Source organism: Lithobates pipiens, unplaced genomic scaffold, assembly GCF_037356315.1.
Source record: "Lithobates pipiens isolate NorthernLeopardFrog02 unplaced genomic scaffold, aLitPip1_a1.2 Scaffold_3, whole genome shotgun sequence".
Lineage (NCBI taxonomy): Eukaryota > Metazoa > Chordata > Amphibia > Anura > Ranidae > Lithobates > Lithobates pipiens.
The window spans coordinates 9426040-9442602 of NW_027507790.1; the positions used below are offsets into that span (position 1 = coordinate 9426040).

Here is a 16563-nt window from a genome sequence, read left to right on the forward strand (position 1 = left end):
TTGCTTTATCATTTTTTTTCTTAGATAAGCATTTAAGTCGCATCAGCTTGATATACTGTAAATAATATCAGCATGTGCCAATATTTAAAAAAAAGTTTCTGTTTTTGAAATCATAAATGCATGTGTATATGGGGGCGGCCATAATTGCTCATTACACATGCAGATTAGATTCAGTTTCCTGCTTTGAAGTTGGAAAAAGACAAATTACATTCTCACAATAAAATCTATAAATCTTTTTATACAAAAGTAATGTATTCCTTATGTGCCTGATATCTTACCTCAATGCCTATTTTGTGCCAGATTCACAGTATGTTTTCACGAATTAAAGCGGTATTCAACCCAACGCCGACAAATGTTTTATATTGCAGCTCACTAATCAGTAGACGTGGTGGCTGCATTCGTTTTCTTTCTATTTTTTTTTTTTTGCCCTCTGTTTTCACCTGGTGATCATGCCGATAACATACCTTGTGTATTAGAGCACCTCCACTTTGGATGAAGGAGCACACGAGCACCTTTGGACAGCAGCACTGTCAATGAGGGGGGAGGGGAGTGTCAGATGTACTAGCAGATTTAAATACACTAACAAATCATACTCCAGCTCACACTTTAATAGCCGTTACAGCAAACAGCTTTTTTTCCTTTTAGGATAAAGGTTTTACATGAATATGTAGCACCCCTCTGGCACCTCAAAGGCAGGATTGCACCTCCAGAAGCAGGGGCAGGATAGCATTTTACTCCAGGGCAGAGTCTATGGCTAAAATGGGGGGTGGGGGGGGGGAGGCAGAGAAAGGATATTGGATGCCAGTCACTTTTGTCTTTTTAAAATTGTATTGCAGAATGGTTAAGAAGGTGAGGGTTAGGAGTCCCAGATATCGTAGAAGATCACTGACGACTCTCCAGATCTAGATCAGTTTCCTGCTTCAGAATATCAGAATCTTTAGGCTGACCCGGCAACACTGTAAACACGTTTCCAAATTTCAGTGCATCCTCTAAGTGAGTCACCGGGTCCTTCTGAGAGACCAGACTTCTTCCTGGCTCTCTCCAGCAAGGGACTTCCTCCTTGGCACAGCTTCCTCCAGACCAGGCAGTTTCAGGACCACTTCAGCACACATTAGGCCCAAAAACAGGATATTGAACCTAACATCAGAGCTCTGTCCAGCACTACCTCCTCAGGCCTCAGCCCAGGGGAGGAGTGAGCCCATGCCCTGTCCCAAATATTTATATCCTCACCCAGCATGCACACGCGGTATAAACCTCCTACTTTATTGGCTAAAGAAAATATAAATATTCATAGTTCGTTTTGTTTGTGAAATCTCATACTAGTCCAGTGATATACCAGTGACATCTACTGGCGACAGTGAGAAATCACAAGGTAACTTAAAGGGGTTTATTTACTAAAGGAAAATCCACTTTGCACTGCAAGTGCACTTGGAAGTGCAATCACTGTAGATCTGAGGGGGACATGCAAGGAAAATAAAAAAAAATGTTTGTTTCTACATGGTTGGATGATAAAATCAGCAGAGCTTCCACTCAGTTCCACTTTTGAGTGGAACTCCGCTTTAAGGCAGCCCTTTCATTTGAATGGGCTGGCAGCACACTTTGACATAAGATAAAATGGACCAGCAACTTTTTTTGCAGCGCAATACACAGACAAGTCATATTTATGTGTTTTAGAATAGTGTGAATGCTTCTATAGTCCAGGGCATTTCTGACAGCCAAAGGCCATAAGCTCCTGGGTGCTGCAGTAAAACAACAAATAAGATTATCATATTATAACATCCATATGTAAAGATGTCACCGGTACAGGAGTTATGAGCAAATCAGTTAGACCCCTTTCACACTGGGGCCGCGTTCGCAGTAAAGCGCTGCTCGTTTTAGTGGCGCTTTACCGCCATTTAAGTTGTGCTTTTAACCCCAAAGAAGGAGTTAAAAACCTCTGTTTTGCGGCGCTTCGGAAGCGATGCCCATTCACTGCCATGGGCAGGGGCATTTTGTATACAGCGCTCCCAACCCGTCCCGAAGATGCTGCTTACAGGACTTTTCTGAACGTCCCACAATCGCACCACCCCAGTGTGAAAGCACTCATTTCAGAGAATGGGAGGCAGTTTTCAGACGCTTTACAGGCTTTATTTCTAGCGCTAAAATGCCTGAAGGGTGAAAGAGGTTTTATTCCCCACCATAAAACAGAACTGTGCAACACACAAGGTGGCAATGCATTGAGGTGCCATTCAAAATTAATTGCACCACAACACAGATTGTGTGTTATGGTAAAGTGTAGTTTTACTGCAACCCAAAAAAGCGAATGGGCCCTTAAAGTAAACAGCTGCAATAACTGAATATATAATACACACTATACCAATACAATATACTTTCTCTTTAATACAGTTTTCTGAATCCAAAGAATAACAGGGGGATGTCATTAACCACATATGTACCACAGACCGATTTTCATAGGTGGAGCACTGGCCCTTTATTTACCAGTGTTGTTTATGAATGGCATTGGAAAAATGGCACTGGATAAATAGCCATCATGCTGCTGATCTGCCAGGTGATTGCTCTGTACTAGGGTTGCATCCGGGTTTTGAATCATGTGTCCGGGTTTCAGCTAGAGGTCTCTTACAAGATGGTGGGCTAAAAACTAGTTCAGTGACAGTGACACTGATGGCACTAAAACCCACAATAGTAAAATCAGTCTGTATAAACAGTAAAGCATGCTTGTTATACTCACTGTGCAAACTAAGCATTGTGGAAAAAGACTGCTTGATCCTGTATGCACAGATCCTTCTCTTCTTCCACTGACTCCAGAACATGTCCAAATAAGACAGAGCCTTTGGAGTCAGGTTGCACATGCTCAGTTTGGTGTGTATTGCTAGAGAGGTTAGAGTGCATGTGATCAGCACAGGGCCAATCAGCACTGTCCAGACAGATGGGCAGGGGTCCTGCATCCTGACCCTTCTACCAGCTTTAACCATGCACTGATAGCAGTCACAAGGCTGCTATATACTGCTGATGAGAAAGGGTATTTAGCAGTTTATATTTACTATAATATTTACATTTCCATGTTCTGTGTGCTGTGGGAGACCAGATATAGTGAATGCAGGGTCCTAGGTTTAGTGACACTCCCACACTATGGGGAATCAAACTATTGTATCTGCTATCACACCATTTTATATCCTATGGGACATTAAAAAGATAGGGATAAAAAGGAATATACTGGTGTGTAGCACTCATACACTGCAATGCAGTTCCAGTATATGAGCGCCATACCAGTATACACCTTTTTTCACTGATGGCACTTGCCATAAATCTGTATAGATTCAACTTCACTGCCCTGAATTGCTGAGCGGGTGTTACCGAACAGAAGCTTCCATCCAGTGCTTCTCACACTTTGTCACGGATTTCCTTTCATTATATGCTTTGTGGTGCAAAGTAGCAGGAGGTAAATTTGTTCAGTACGACATCAAAAAAAAAGAGAAGTTTAGCAAATGCAATAGAAAAAGTGATGTATAAGGGGGAAAGCTGGGAGGTGCCCTGCGCCGCATTCTGAAAGGCCAGCTCTGTTGACATTTTGTTTATCTCTGCTTTTCCTCTGTTGATTTTTCTCATATAAATTGTTAGTGTTCCTGCTTCAACATCCTCGAGTCACAAATATCCAGCCGGCAATTCTGATTCGCTCCACAATGGACAATGCATTGCATTCTTACAGGCAGTTAAATTCACACTTCGCTGTTAAATGGGGGGGGGGTTCTGGAATAAAAAGTTGCGGCTCATTTCACAATGCGAATTGTAAATGGCATAATGGTCGCTTCTATAAAAGCTTATTAGAATGTCAACCCTGGATGACCCCCTAAAATCTAGCTCTACGAGCAGAGGGGCTTCTTCCCATGTCAGACATGTCTGTCTGTGCCACAATGCAGATAGTCTCTGGTAGTGCAAGGGTTACAACGTATTAAAGCATCAGCTACTAGGGGCCCTATCTTGCCTGAACGTATTACCATTCCTTAATCCTAAAATAACCTTTAAATATAACTACATCTGTTAAACTCTAATGCAGCCAGAGGGGTGGGCAAGCAGAAACACATTTTTTCATGGCAAAACAATTAAATACAATCTAAAGAGTGAATTCATCAATGACAACGATTCCCATTCCAGTCTGTACGTTGTAGTCTCAACCTGAACTAATACATAGCTCCCAACTGTATCTGATTTCGAGGGACTGTCCCTGATTTGGAGCAACGTCCCTCTGCCCCTCATTCCTCCTAGTTTGTCCCTCATTTTGGTCTGATCTATATAAAATGTATATAAAATGCACTTTTTATCTATCAAAAAGTGTTTTCCAGTGCTAAACCTTTCATCCAGTTTCTAAATTGCTGCGTTTGTAAATTCCAAAAGCTGATATAAAGGAATAGTAGTGGTAAAAATGCACTTGTGGGTTTAACCAATCTTATTTTTTTGTACAGTTCTCCTTTAAGGGGGCGTGGTAAGGGGTGTGTCCTGTGCCTGCCTACGTTTGCTGATAGGTGGGCCTCATTCCCATCTCAGAAAGTTGGGAGGTATGTTATAGTAGAACTAAAAGGAAAAACTTTTTAATTTTATTTTCATCTTTGATAGAGTAAGGCAAGGTTATAACCCCTACAAGTTTTTTGCCAACTGTGTCCCATTGGGGACATTTCCCTTCACTTCCTGTCCCATGCCAAACCGGGAAGTGAGAGGAAATCCCCCTCAAAATGAGGGAAATCACCAGAACTCGTCTCCTCATTAGAAGATTTCCCCTCTACTCCTGTTTTGGTGACAACCCAAAATCTTTGGATTTTATTTCACTCTCCGTGATAATGATAAAGAGGTCAAATAGAGAGGGCGAATCTCCCTAATGGGGGCACTGACATCAACAACAACAAAAAACCTCACAAGTGTTCTAATCCCTTTCCACTGTATTAAAACACCAACAAAAATGTTTTGCCTTTATAAAGGAATGGGTTGCTTCTTGATAAAAATGATAAAAACACACCAAAAAGTGCAAAAATAAGGACTGGTTCACATCAGATGCAGTCCAGTGCATTTTTAGGGTCCATGCACACTGGGCATAAAAAAAAAGGGCAAGTTCTTTTGGCAGAAAAAAAACGCTTTGTACAGGCGTTTAGGAGCGTTTAGGAGCTTTTTCCCGTTTTTTTCTGCCAGAAAACTGCTCTCAAAAACTCAAACCAGAACGTTTTTTTTCTTCTGCTAGAAGCAGAGCTTAAAATATTCTTCTAATTGTCCTAATATGAATGGACATAGAGGATAACATTGAGCTGCCTCTACAGGCAAAATGCTAAACTCCTCTAGAAGCAATGCGGTGTGGTAAACAAAGCACTCCACCCTCCCCGTTCGGTCGGTCAGATGATCAAACTGCCCACCCCCCCATCGCTTGCCCATCCAACCACCACTTACCCCATCCAGGTCGACAGGCAGCTTCGGCAGCTTCTCCCTGTGTCTCCTCCTCGGCGGCCTCCCCCCTGCTTCTGCTCCCGGCTGTCCAATACAATTGCTTTTCCTCCTGGCCAATCGGGTCTTAAGACCCACTTCCTGATTGGCTGGGAGGAGAAGCAGTAAGACAATATCAAATATTAATTCACTATTATCACACAAGTGGGTGGGCTCAGGGCACAGTGCTCTGCACCCTGAGCCCACCCTTTTTAAAGCCAATTAGAGCCTTGGGATCTAAACATGTGCTTAAAAACAAAAAAAGAAACCCCATTGAAATCCATGCATCCAGCGCTCTGCATGTAGATTAGGGGCCGGGCGCATGGATTAGGGGGGCGGCGTCCCTCTGCCCCGTATGGAGCGGCCACCACTGTCTAGAAGGAGCGTTTTGTAAGCCAGTGTGCATGGACCCTGTTTAACATGGATTCCAATGGCCCTCGATCAAACCAATGCAGTGTGATCCAGTGCAGTCAACTAAAGTAGAACAAGTTGCATTTTTTTCTGTATGGAAAGAGGCAAATTGTCCTCAATTGAGATGAAAAAAAAAGGGGGTAAAAATGGAACGCATCAAAAACGCACATGCAGAAACGCATCTGGAATGCAGGAATTGTGGTGTGAACCGGCCGTCAGTCCCACTGTCTGTATCTCCAACACTCTCCCAATGCCTGGTCCCATGGGGAACAAGCAACAGGACCTGTGTATAGAACAACTTCTATTTCATGCGGTGTGTTTTTAATTAGATTTTTTTTAAACCACATAGGGACTGGAATATTGGAGCTGTCATTATTGATTTGCTTTAAAAAAGAATCTGTCACCTATTTAGGACAAAGTGACAGTTTATTATTATTTTTTTTGCTAGAACCAAATAAACCAAATACTCATTTTCCTCATGCTCTCAAAACAGCCTTTTCTGTTGGCACCAGGAGTCAAAACCCTATGTAATCTCTATTCTGGTGGGTGTCAGTTTACACAGTGTTAATGACCTTCTTCCCTTAATGGGCAAAGTAACAGATTCTCTTTATGGCCTAGATTACACTTGTGGTTGGGGGCTAGTAAAATAGGTGGTTGAGCCATGTTTTTACACCCTAACAACTGCCCCCCCTTCTTAAGCCAGGGTATATACATGCTTGCCACGGCTGCAATGCTTTGTGAGCACAACAAAAATGGATTGCCCTTGTCATGCTTGCCAGGCAGTACTTCTGCAGAATGTGTCTTCTGTAAGTGAATGGGGCCGAACCACAACTGCAAGCAGCATTTAAGCAGTCTTTTTTTAAAGCCTCATAGCTGCCCTTCAATGACTGGCAGGAATATTAGAATGGGCACCACACAGTGCCGTACACACAGGAGTGAAAATGTTGTGTTGTGATAAAAATGAATCTGTGGGGGTTATTTACCAAAGGCAAATCCACTTTGCACTGCAAGTGCACTTGGAAGTGCAGTCGCTCTAAATCTAAGGGGTAGATCCGAAATGAGGGGAAGCTCTGCTGATTTTATCATCCAATCCTGTGCAAGCTAAAATGCTGTTTTTTATTTTCGTTGCATGTCCCCCTCGGATCTACAGCGACTTTACTTCCAAGTGCACTTTCATTGCAAAGTGGATTCTTCTTTAGTAAATAACCCCCAGTATATAGTTTTCATGAGGCATTGCTGCTTATAATCAATGCTTAAGGGCCTGTAACCTATAGCATTTGCAAGCATGTATAAAGTGTTAGCTGGGTGCAGGGGGAGAGGCAGTGGAGGTTCCTGCATCCCAGAATGCACTGGGAAATAATAGAGAATAATAAATAGAGAAAATAAATAGACACTGCCACTATTACTGAATCTCTCCCACTGTGTGCTGCAGTGTCTGGGAGGGGGAGCATGTGAGACACAAAGGCAGGAGGATTTGGCTCAGTCAGGGGAGGTAAAGCAAGTCTTTAGTTTACTGTATTACATTTCTGCATCATATCATCTACAGCAACTGGATTTAGGAATTGTTTAGAGTGTCATGAAGGAGCCTTTGGTTGTACTTCAAGCCTAAAAGCATAGATCCCAAGTGTCCCTGATTTTGAGGGACTGTCCCTGATTTGGAACATTGTCCCTCCTTCCTCCTTATTTGTTCCTCATTTTGGTCTGATCTATATAGTTGTATATAAAATGCACTATTTATCTATCAATCAATAAGTGTTTTACACTGCTAGACCTTACATCCAACTTCTAAATTGCTGCATTTGTAAATGTCCAAAGACAATATAAAGGAATAGTAATAGGGAAAAAAAAAGTACTTGTGGGTTTAACTACATTTTTTTGTATAATTCTCCTTTAAGAGGGCATGGCAGGGGGTGTGTCCTATGCCTACATACTTTTGCTAATAGGTGTCCCTCATTCCCATCTCAAAAAGTTGGGAGGTATGCTAAAAGTGTATCTAAATCCAAGAACAAAATCCATCGTTTTATAGCTTAACAGTCTTTAGATATGGTGGATGCATTTGTTTTCTTTTTTCACCCTTCAATTCTTAACTTGCTAACCTTGCCATTATTCATAGATTATCCTAGGGTGACAACCGTACAGAACAGCATTGTTAAACTAAGGCAGTGTGTGTTAGAATTACATAATACTCTTTTATCCATAACAGTGAGAAGTGTTTTGTAGTCCACATAAATAGCAGGGAACAATGCTAACTGATAACAGTACAGGGGCAGAGAGGACAAGAAGATATCAGCTTTCAAGATTTCTGTCTGAAGCCATTTTTTAATTTTTTTTTTTTACTTTTCCAAAAGATATAATAAAAATAACAAACGGGAGCAAATAAGAGAAATGTATAGTCAGAGTTTACATACAGATTAACTGACAAACTCATCCTGCACACTTGTTCCTGACCAGTTCTAGACAGGACTGTATAATCTTGTATCTGATTATTTTAAGAGTTCTATTGAACACAGCATGGGGTCTACTTAACATCTATATCAGGGGTCCCAGACTGGAGGCCCTCCAGCTGTTGCAAAACTACAAGTCCCATCATGCTTCTGCCTATGGGAATCATACTTTTAACTGTCAGCTATAAACCTGAACAATAAAGAGCCTTCTGACTCCTCTCAATCCCCTGCAACCTCTCCCCCCTACAGGTGAATGAAGCCACAGATCTCCAGGAGGTGGACAGAAAACAGAACCAATATAAGGAAAAAGTTATAATAGTCTGTAAGAGCTCCTTCACACTGTTCCTCTGAAAAAACGCAGCAAAAACACATGCTTTTTTATGCATTTTTGATGCGTTTTCAATGTATCTTCTGGATTTCTGACTCCCAGCATGCACATATAAAACTTGGACTTCAAAAAAAGCAAAAAGCACTGTGGGTGTGTTTGTGATTCGTTTCCTATTCATTTCAATAGGGAGGTGAGGTTTTGGTGCCTTTTTTACACACGCACTAAAAATGCAGCATGTACAACTTTTAAAAATGCTGCACACCCACAGCTCATTGGTGTAAAGAGTTCCAGGGGATTTAGAGGGATGCTTTTTAAACACCAAAAGCGCATTAAAAACTGATCAGTGTGAAAGGGCCTTTGGGCCCCTTTCACACCACCGTGACTTTAAAGTCGTGCGACAATTGTGGGCCCCTTTCACACTTGTGCGACTTGTCCTGCGACTTGGAACTACAAAGTCGCATCACACGTCGTTTCCAATGAGTAGCATTTATATCTGTGCATCTTCAAGTCACACGACTTCAAAAGTAGTCCCTATCCCTGCAAAAAGGGTGCGAAAGGGGCCTAAATGTTAAGGCAAGGTCCTGCTGTCTCTACACCGATGACCTAGGCACTGGTCCTTATGGAAAATACAGCCCTAGTCCTTTGTAGTCAAGCAAAGATGGTGACAATAGCAGCCGAGCCTGCAATAGCAGATCCCATCTTTCTGAACTGACAAGTTCTCTTTAAGGCCCCTTTCACACTTGTGCGACTTGTCCTGCGACTTGGGACTGCAAAGTGGAATGACAAGTTGTACCCCATGATTTCCAATGATAACCGTTCATATCTGTGCGACTTCAAGTCGCACTGACTTCAAAGTAGTCCCTGTACTATTTTGGTCTGACTTTGACGCAAGTTGATATCCATAGACCTCAAGTTTACACAGGCATTGCCTGAAATCACAGCAAAAATCACGGCAAAATCACAGCCGCAAAATTGTGCGACTTTCAAAATTGTGCGACTTTCAAGTCGCAGCAGTGTGAAACGGGTCTAAATGGCACATTGAGCCTAGGTTTACACTGATGCACTGCTGGAACCAGTGCAAATACAGCGCTAGTTCCTGCATCGCATCTCTCCTGCAGGCAGTTCACACTGCCTTCTGCGAACTGCTGCGGGTGTCATTACATTGTTAATGACACCCCCAGATCGGTTCACAGATCACAGTGCGAACTGTGAACTCACACAGGTGAGAACACCCATGCGATCCGATTTCAGTGCGGGAAAAAAAAAGTCCCTGCACTTTTATTCCTGCGAATCTAATGCGAGTTCAGCCATACAACTGCATGGCTGAACTCGCATCTCACAGACATCGCATGTGAGTGGCAATGCAGGTGCGGGTGCGAATCACATGTGATGTCTGTGATCACACTGGTGTGATCCTGGGCTGAGGGGGATTTACTGAAACTGGTGCACTCAGAATCTGGTGTAGCTCTGCATATAAACTAATCAGCATGCACAATTAAGCTTTGACAATAAAACCTGGAAGCTGATTGGTTCCTATGCAGAGCTGCACCAGATTCTCCGTGCACCAGTTTTAGTAAATCTCCCCTAATGCACTTTCCCAAGCACAAATCACAGGGATAAGGAAAAGATATGCTCAGACATTCACACCTATGCAAATTTCGTATCGCACTTCTGACATCCTTCACACGCCATCAGAATGTATAATAAATCAGGAACAGCTGTGTCCCTGCAGTACAAGTCTATATTTCTATTCTTAACTCTACTTCCTCACTGATGCATTTTTGCTGCATTTTTACAACGCCAAAAATGTAAAAGAAACCCAATCCCTTTAAATCACATGGGACTCTTCACACCACTGCGCTGTAGGTGCAATGCATTTTAAAAAGTCCTGCGTGCTGCATCTTTGGTGTCATTTTCAAAACCGCTTAAAAAAAACGCAGCTCTCCATTGAAGCAAACAGAAAACGTGGCAAAAACACATAAAAAAAAGCGCACCTGCGTTGCATGCACGGTGCATTTTTTTTGAGTCACATGTTCAAGTGTTCCAGGTACATGCTGGGTAATAGGCACCGAGAAAATGCACTGAAAACATATAAAACATACAACAAAAACGCATGCGCGTTTTTACCGTGTTTTTTTTTTTTTTTTTTTTACAACAAAGCAGTGTGAAGGCACTTTTAATTATTGTATTCTATGAAAGCTGAGGAAAGGGAAAACTGAGACCAACCCAACAAATCAGATTTTTGCTTGCACTTTAATCCTTTTGTAGAAAAGTGACAGCTGAATCCTGATTGGCTGCACTCAAAAACATATTTTTTCCCTTTCCTCCCCCCTCTCTCTCTCTCTCTCCATATATATATATATATATAGCTATATCTATATAGATATAGATTATATATCTATCTCTATCTATCTATCTCTATATATATATATATATATATATATATATATAAGCAGTGAGGGAGATTTATCAAGCAAATTAGCAACGCAGACGCAAACCAGGCTGCCTCCTACTTAACAAAGTCTCTGCGATAGGTTTACAGCGTATTTGCGACCCCTGCGCCTGTATTCCTGGGCAGCCGTCTGCTCAGAAAGCTTCAGCCTGCATGAACACTTCAAATTCAAAGTCAAACAGCAATGTATGCGTGAAAAGTGCAAGCACAGCAGATTTTGCTGGGTTACCTTCTAGATGAAGTGAGTGACTCTCTAGTTTTGACTTGCAGCGCCGGTGAGTATCTGTACTGGGTGCCGGGGGTCCACGTGCAGCAACCTTTGTCCAGCAGGGCACACAGCAGGCACAGGAGAACGTGCCAACAGGACCAGCAGGTCACCGATACGGGCATGATGAGGGACGTGCACTCTCTGATGATCCACCAGCTTCAGGTCCTAAAATGTCAGGGGCGCGGATGTGTCTGGAATATTTAGAAGTTAACTGCTGGTGACCTCTACATAATCGCAGGTAGCAGACAGCATGCGTCCAATTGCTTAGTGGGAAAAGTGTCTGGTGATCCTCGATAAACCCACCTCAAAGTCACTAAGGACAAATCCGGCCTCCAGACAGCCCCTAAGTGAGAAGTCTCACTCCCCCCTTACCTCCTGCCTTTCTCAGAATGTGCCCCCCACGCAGCAGGGAGAAGAGAGAAAAGAAGTCTACTCAGACTCTGCCTACTTGTCTTCAATCGGTTTAGAAATCCCAAACAATTGGGTTTTTAAATCACTGGGATAGCATCTCCCCCCCCCCCCTCTCTCCCCTCTCCTCTATGCTCTCTCCTCCTTCTCTTACCTACCCCTCTCTCTTCTTTTCCCCTCCTCTCTTCACTCACTTCCTAGCTGCCGTCTTCCCCTTTTATTCTTTCTGTCTCCCGAAAATCCAATTTCCTCTCCCAGCTGCTTTACAACGAACGATACCCTATATGTATACTTTCAGATGATCCTGTGTCTCCGTCCTATTGTCCCTCTCTATTCCCCCTCTCCGCTGTTCCCTAACTCCCCCCCTCCAGCTCTCCATTTTTTCCTGGCTTCACTCTATGTTAAATCCAATCCCTGTAATTAACTTGTTTCGCAAACTGTAAAGTCTGCTGCGAAGCTAACTGGTTTTAATCAACATTTGGGTCCTAAAAATAATAAATCCTTAAAATGCCAAAAAAAGAAAACACAATGGGACAATTGCGCTTTATTACATACCCTATTTGGTTCCTTTTTTATGCATATATTATGGGTCTTCGGGGACTTGTCTCTCAAAAGAACGTGTCAGTTGTCGGAAAAAGTTTATTTTGGTTTCTAAATAGCGTCTAATAACACACTGTGAAGATTCGTGGAATGTAAAATGTTATGCTTTTTTACTTTATACTTTATTTTAAAGTATAAATAAAGGCAAAACTTTTTTATGATTTTTTTTACTTTAAAATAAAGCATTAAGTAAAAATAAAGTAAAAAAGCATAAAAAAAAAGTTTTGCTTTCAGTCATACTTTAAAATAAAGCATTAAGTATGGCTGAAGACAAAACTTTTTCTATGCTTTTTTACTTTATTTTTACTTTATACTTTATTTTAAAGTATAACTGAAGGCAAAACTTTTTTATGCTTTATTACTTTATTTTTGCTTTATACTTTATTTTAAAGTATAACTAAAGGCAAAACTTTTTTTTATGCTTTATTACTTTATTTTAAAAGTATAACTGAAGGCAAAACTTTATGCTTTTTTACTTTATACTTTTTTATTTTTTTTTTAAAGTATAACCGAAGCAAAACTTTTTATGCTTTTTTATTTTAGACTTTATGAGGTATAACTGAAGGCAAAACTTTTTTTTACGTTTTGGATTGAGTTAAGAGAGAATAGGATATCTGTCAGGTTTCTTACCACGGTCTGTGCCCCCATTAGGGAGGTTCACCCTCTCTATTTGTCCTGTTTATCATTATCACTGAAAGAAAGAAAGTCCTACATTTTGAGTGATCACCAGAACAGGCATAGAGGGGAAGTCTTTTAATGGGGACACTAGAGACTAAAGCCAAACTTCACCCAAAATGGGAAGTTCTGCTCTTCCCCCTCTGCTACATTTGGATTGTATTTTTTTTGGGAGGGGGGGTAGATACCTAGTTTTGACAGGTACCCGCTCCCATTTCCGTTTGGATCATCTAGTTCAGTGGTGGCAAACCTTGGACCACAGATGTTTTGGAACTACATTTCCCATGGTACTCAACTACACTGCAGAGTGCATGAGCATCATGGCAAATGTAGTTCCAAAACATCTGGGGTGGCAAGTTTCGCCATCACTGGTCTAGGTTATCCGAGTGGAAGTTCTGTTCCCTCCCCCTCCCTGCTCGCAATCTTCTGGGACACTTGACAGGTCCCAAAATGCTGCAGGACCATTTAAAAAGCGCAGCGTGGCTTGTGTAGGGGCAACGGGCAATTTTTTAACGATTTTTTGATGTTGGCTGCCCACTGCATATGCGCGAGCCACACTGCGCTTTGTGAATGATTTGATGAGTACTGAAAGTTCTGCAGATTGATGCTAATCAATAATGTTCCGCACTGGCTGATCAACTCAGTTTGATAGAATCTTATTGAGTCTAGATCAATCAGTAGAGAAGTTATGGCTATATGATTGTTTTCAGATTTGATTGTTTTATTAATATTTTTTATCCAAATTAACCTCACATCGCTTGGATTAAACAGTTCGAAGCATGTGCAATCTATCTACAATCTAAAATGAAAGAAAAAAGTTTTGCCTTCAGTAATACTTATGTGGTACAACGTAATATGTTTCTCTACAAATATAGACTATGAACATGTGTATGTAGTGCTGAAGTTGATAAACACAAGGATTAGAGTTGGTAAGGATCTGGTACCATAGCTTTAAAGCAGCCATGCCACAGTATGGCCGTGGCCAAAAGTTTTGAGAAGGACACGAATATTAATTTTCTAAATCTGCTGTCTCAGTTTTTATGATGTCAATTTGCATATACTCCGGAATGTTATGAAGATTGATCAGATGAATTACAATTAATTGCAAAGACCTTCCTTGCTATGAAAATGAACTTAATCCAATAAAAAACATTTACACTGGGCTTCAGGGCGCACAAGAAAGTCCAGCAAGTGCCAGGACAATCTCCTACAGCTGATTCAGCTGCGGGATTGGTGCAGAGCTTGCTCAGGAATGGCAGCAGGCAGGTGTGAGGGCATCTGCACGCCCAGTGAGGAAAAGACTTTTGCAGGATGGCCTGACGTCAAGAAGGGCAGCAAAGAAGCCACTTCTCTCCAGGAAAAACATCAGGCACAGACTGATATTCTGCAAAAGGTGCAGGGATTGGACAGCTGAGGACTGGGGTAAAGTCATTTTCTCTGATGAATCCACTTTCTGATTGTTTGGGGGATCCAGAAAAAACCTTGTCCGGAGAAGAAAAGGTGTGCGCTACCATCAGTCCTGTGTCATGCTAAAGGGGGGGGGGGGGGAGAGAATACTGCGCTAAACCTAAAGTAAGTGCAAAATGAAGCTGATAACACTCAAACAAAGTCAAATCAACATGTGAAACAATATGTGTAGCGCTTAAGAGTAATAACACATGCATGAAAACATGATAATAAAGTGAGAAACAGGCCACCTGTGGATTGCAGTGACACCTCTGGCTGATGTTTCTACGCTCCTATGGTCCTCTGTATGCCTTTTCGGGTCGGGTCGGGATTGGGATCTGCTTATCCATATATTCCAGGTAACACCAACAGGAGAATTACAGGCGCATTTGACCCACTGCCGTATGGTATGTGTGTCCATCACTGCTGGTAAGCGTACCCTATCGTGTGCACATCATTTTCTGGAATCTGAGTGGCACATTCTTATGTGCATCAGAGTTCTCAGAAAGGGAGACTCCCATGAACTTTTCTCACTATTCTAAATATTGTTACATGTAGCTATAGCACCCATGGGGTTGCTTTTGGGTGACTCCGGATTTCACATATTTTTTGGACATTTTTTCGTCTACACATTTATGTGTATGTTTCTCACTTTATTATCATGTTTTCATGCATGTGTTATTACTCTTACTGTGTCATGCTAACAGTAAAGCATCCTGAGACCATTAATGTGTGGGGTTGCTTTTCAGCCAAAGGATTGGGCTCACTCACAATTTTGCCTAAGAGCACAGCCATGAATAAAGAATGGTCCAAAAACATCCTCCGAGAGCAACTTCTCCCAACCGTCCAAGAACAGTTTGTTGATGAACAATGCCTTTTCCAGCATGAGGGAGCACCTCGCCATAAGGAAAATATGATAACTAAGTGGCTTGGGGAACAAAACATTGAGTTCATGGTCAGGAAACTCCCCAGACTATAATCCCATTGAGAACTTGTGGTCAATATTCAAGAGGTGGGTGAACAAAAAACCAAATGCTGACAAATTCCAAGCAGTGATTATGCGAGAATGGGCTGCCATCAGTCAGGATGTAGCCCAGAAGTTGATTGACAGCTTACCAGGGCGAATTGCAGAGGTCTCGAAAAAGAAAGGTCAACACTGCAAATATTGACTCTTTGCATAAACTTAATGTAATTATCAATAAAAGCCTTTTTTCACTTATGAAATGCTTGTAATTATACTTCAGTGTACCATAGTAACATCTGACAAAAAGATCTAAAAACACTGAAGTAGCAGACTTTGTGGAAATAAATATTTGTGTCATTCTCAAAACTTTCGACCATGGCTGTACAGACGATACTGAGCAAAGCATACATGTAAAGGCGCAAGCAAACTTTCCGATCCTGTGAAATCGTCCCCTGGCTCTCACTGCTCCTCCCTCTGACCCCACGTACAGCAGGAGAAGCTGAGGACATGGGGTCAGAGGGGGTGATTTCACAGCATAAAGGCCTGTACACACGATCAGAAAATCATACAAAAAATTCCGCTTTCAAAGTGATCGTATGATAATCTAATTGTTAATACACAGCTTTTGATCGAATTTTTCCAAAGGGACAAACACAAAATTTTTCTTGTACGATACCAAATCGTATGATTTTCGTTTAATCAATACAGTTTTCGTCCGAGAATACAATACAAATACATGACATCACTTCCAAATTTTTATTGTCATAGGAGAACGTTCGTACTTTAGTAACCTATTGGTTTTGGATATGGAGACTACTATCATGCAAAAAAAAAAGGGGAGTATCAATCGTCCAATAATCTCATTCTGTGTACTCGGTTTTAGAGAGGCGTTTGTTGGTGCAATTACAGGTTTGCAGGGTAATACAGAAATTGACACTCTTGGAAGTGCGTCATTCCTAGTGAACTTTAGGGGTAAGATTTTCTTTTACAGATATGCCTTTGCTGATTATTTTTTGTATAGCTTCTCACAGTGTGCATTAGAAGCTGTAGCAAATCAGACAGAGCCTGCCTCATGTCTTGGCTGCAGTTCATCCAGCATAATCT

General features: G+C 41.6%; 1 protein-coding gene across 7 annotated transcripts in view; it reads right to left on the reverse strand.

Annotated features, from left to right (window-relative positions):
- Positions 1-11859, reverse strand: part of EMID1 (EMI domain containing 1) — a 170048-nt gene extending 158189 nt beyond the window's left edge. For 2 of the 7 annotated variants that reach the window (XM_077461239.1, XM_077461242.1), the window contains exon 1: positions 11328-11856. In XM_077461239.1, the coding sequence (XP_077317365.1) occupies positions 11328-11488 (161 nt within the window). In that variant the 5' untranslated portion in view covers positions 11489-11856. Of the gene's footprint in view, positions 1-11327 lie in introns of all 7 variants that reach the window. The other 5 variants (XM_077461240.1, XM_077461245.1, XM_077461244.1 and 2 more) reach the window with 4 other exon arrangements.
- Between the last annotated feature and the right edge of the window lie 4704 nt (positions 11860-16563).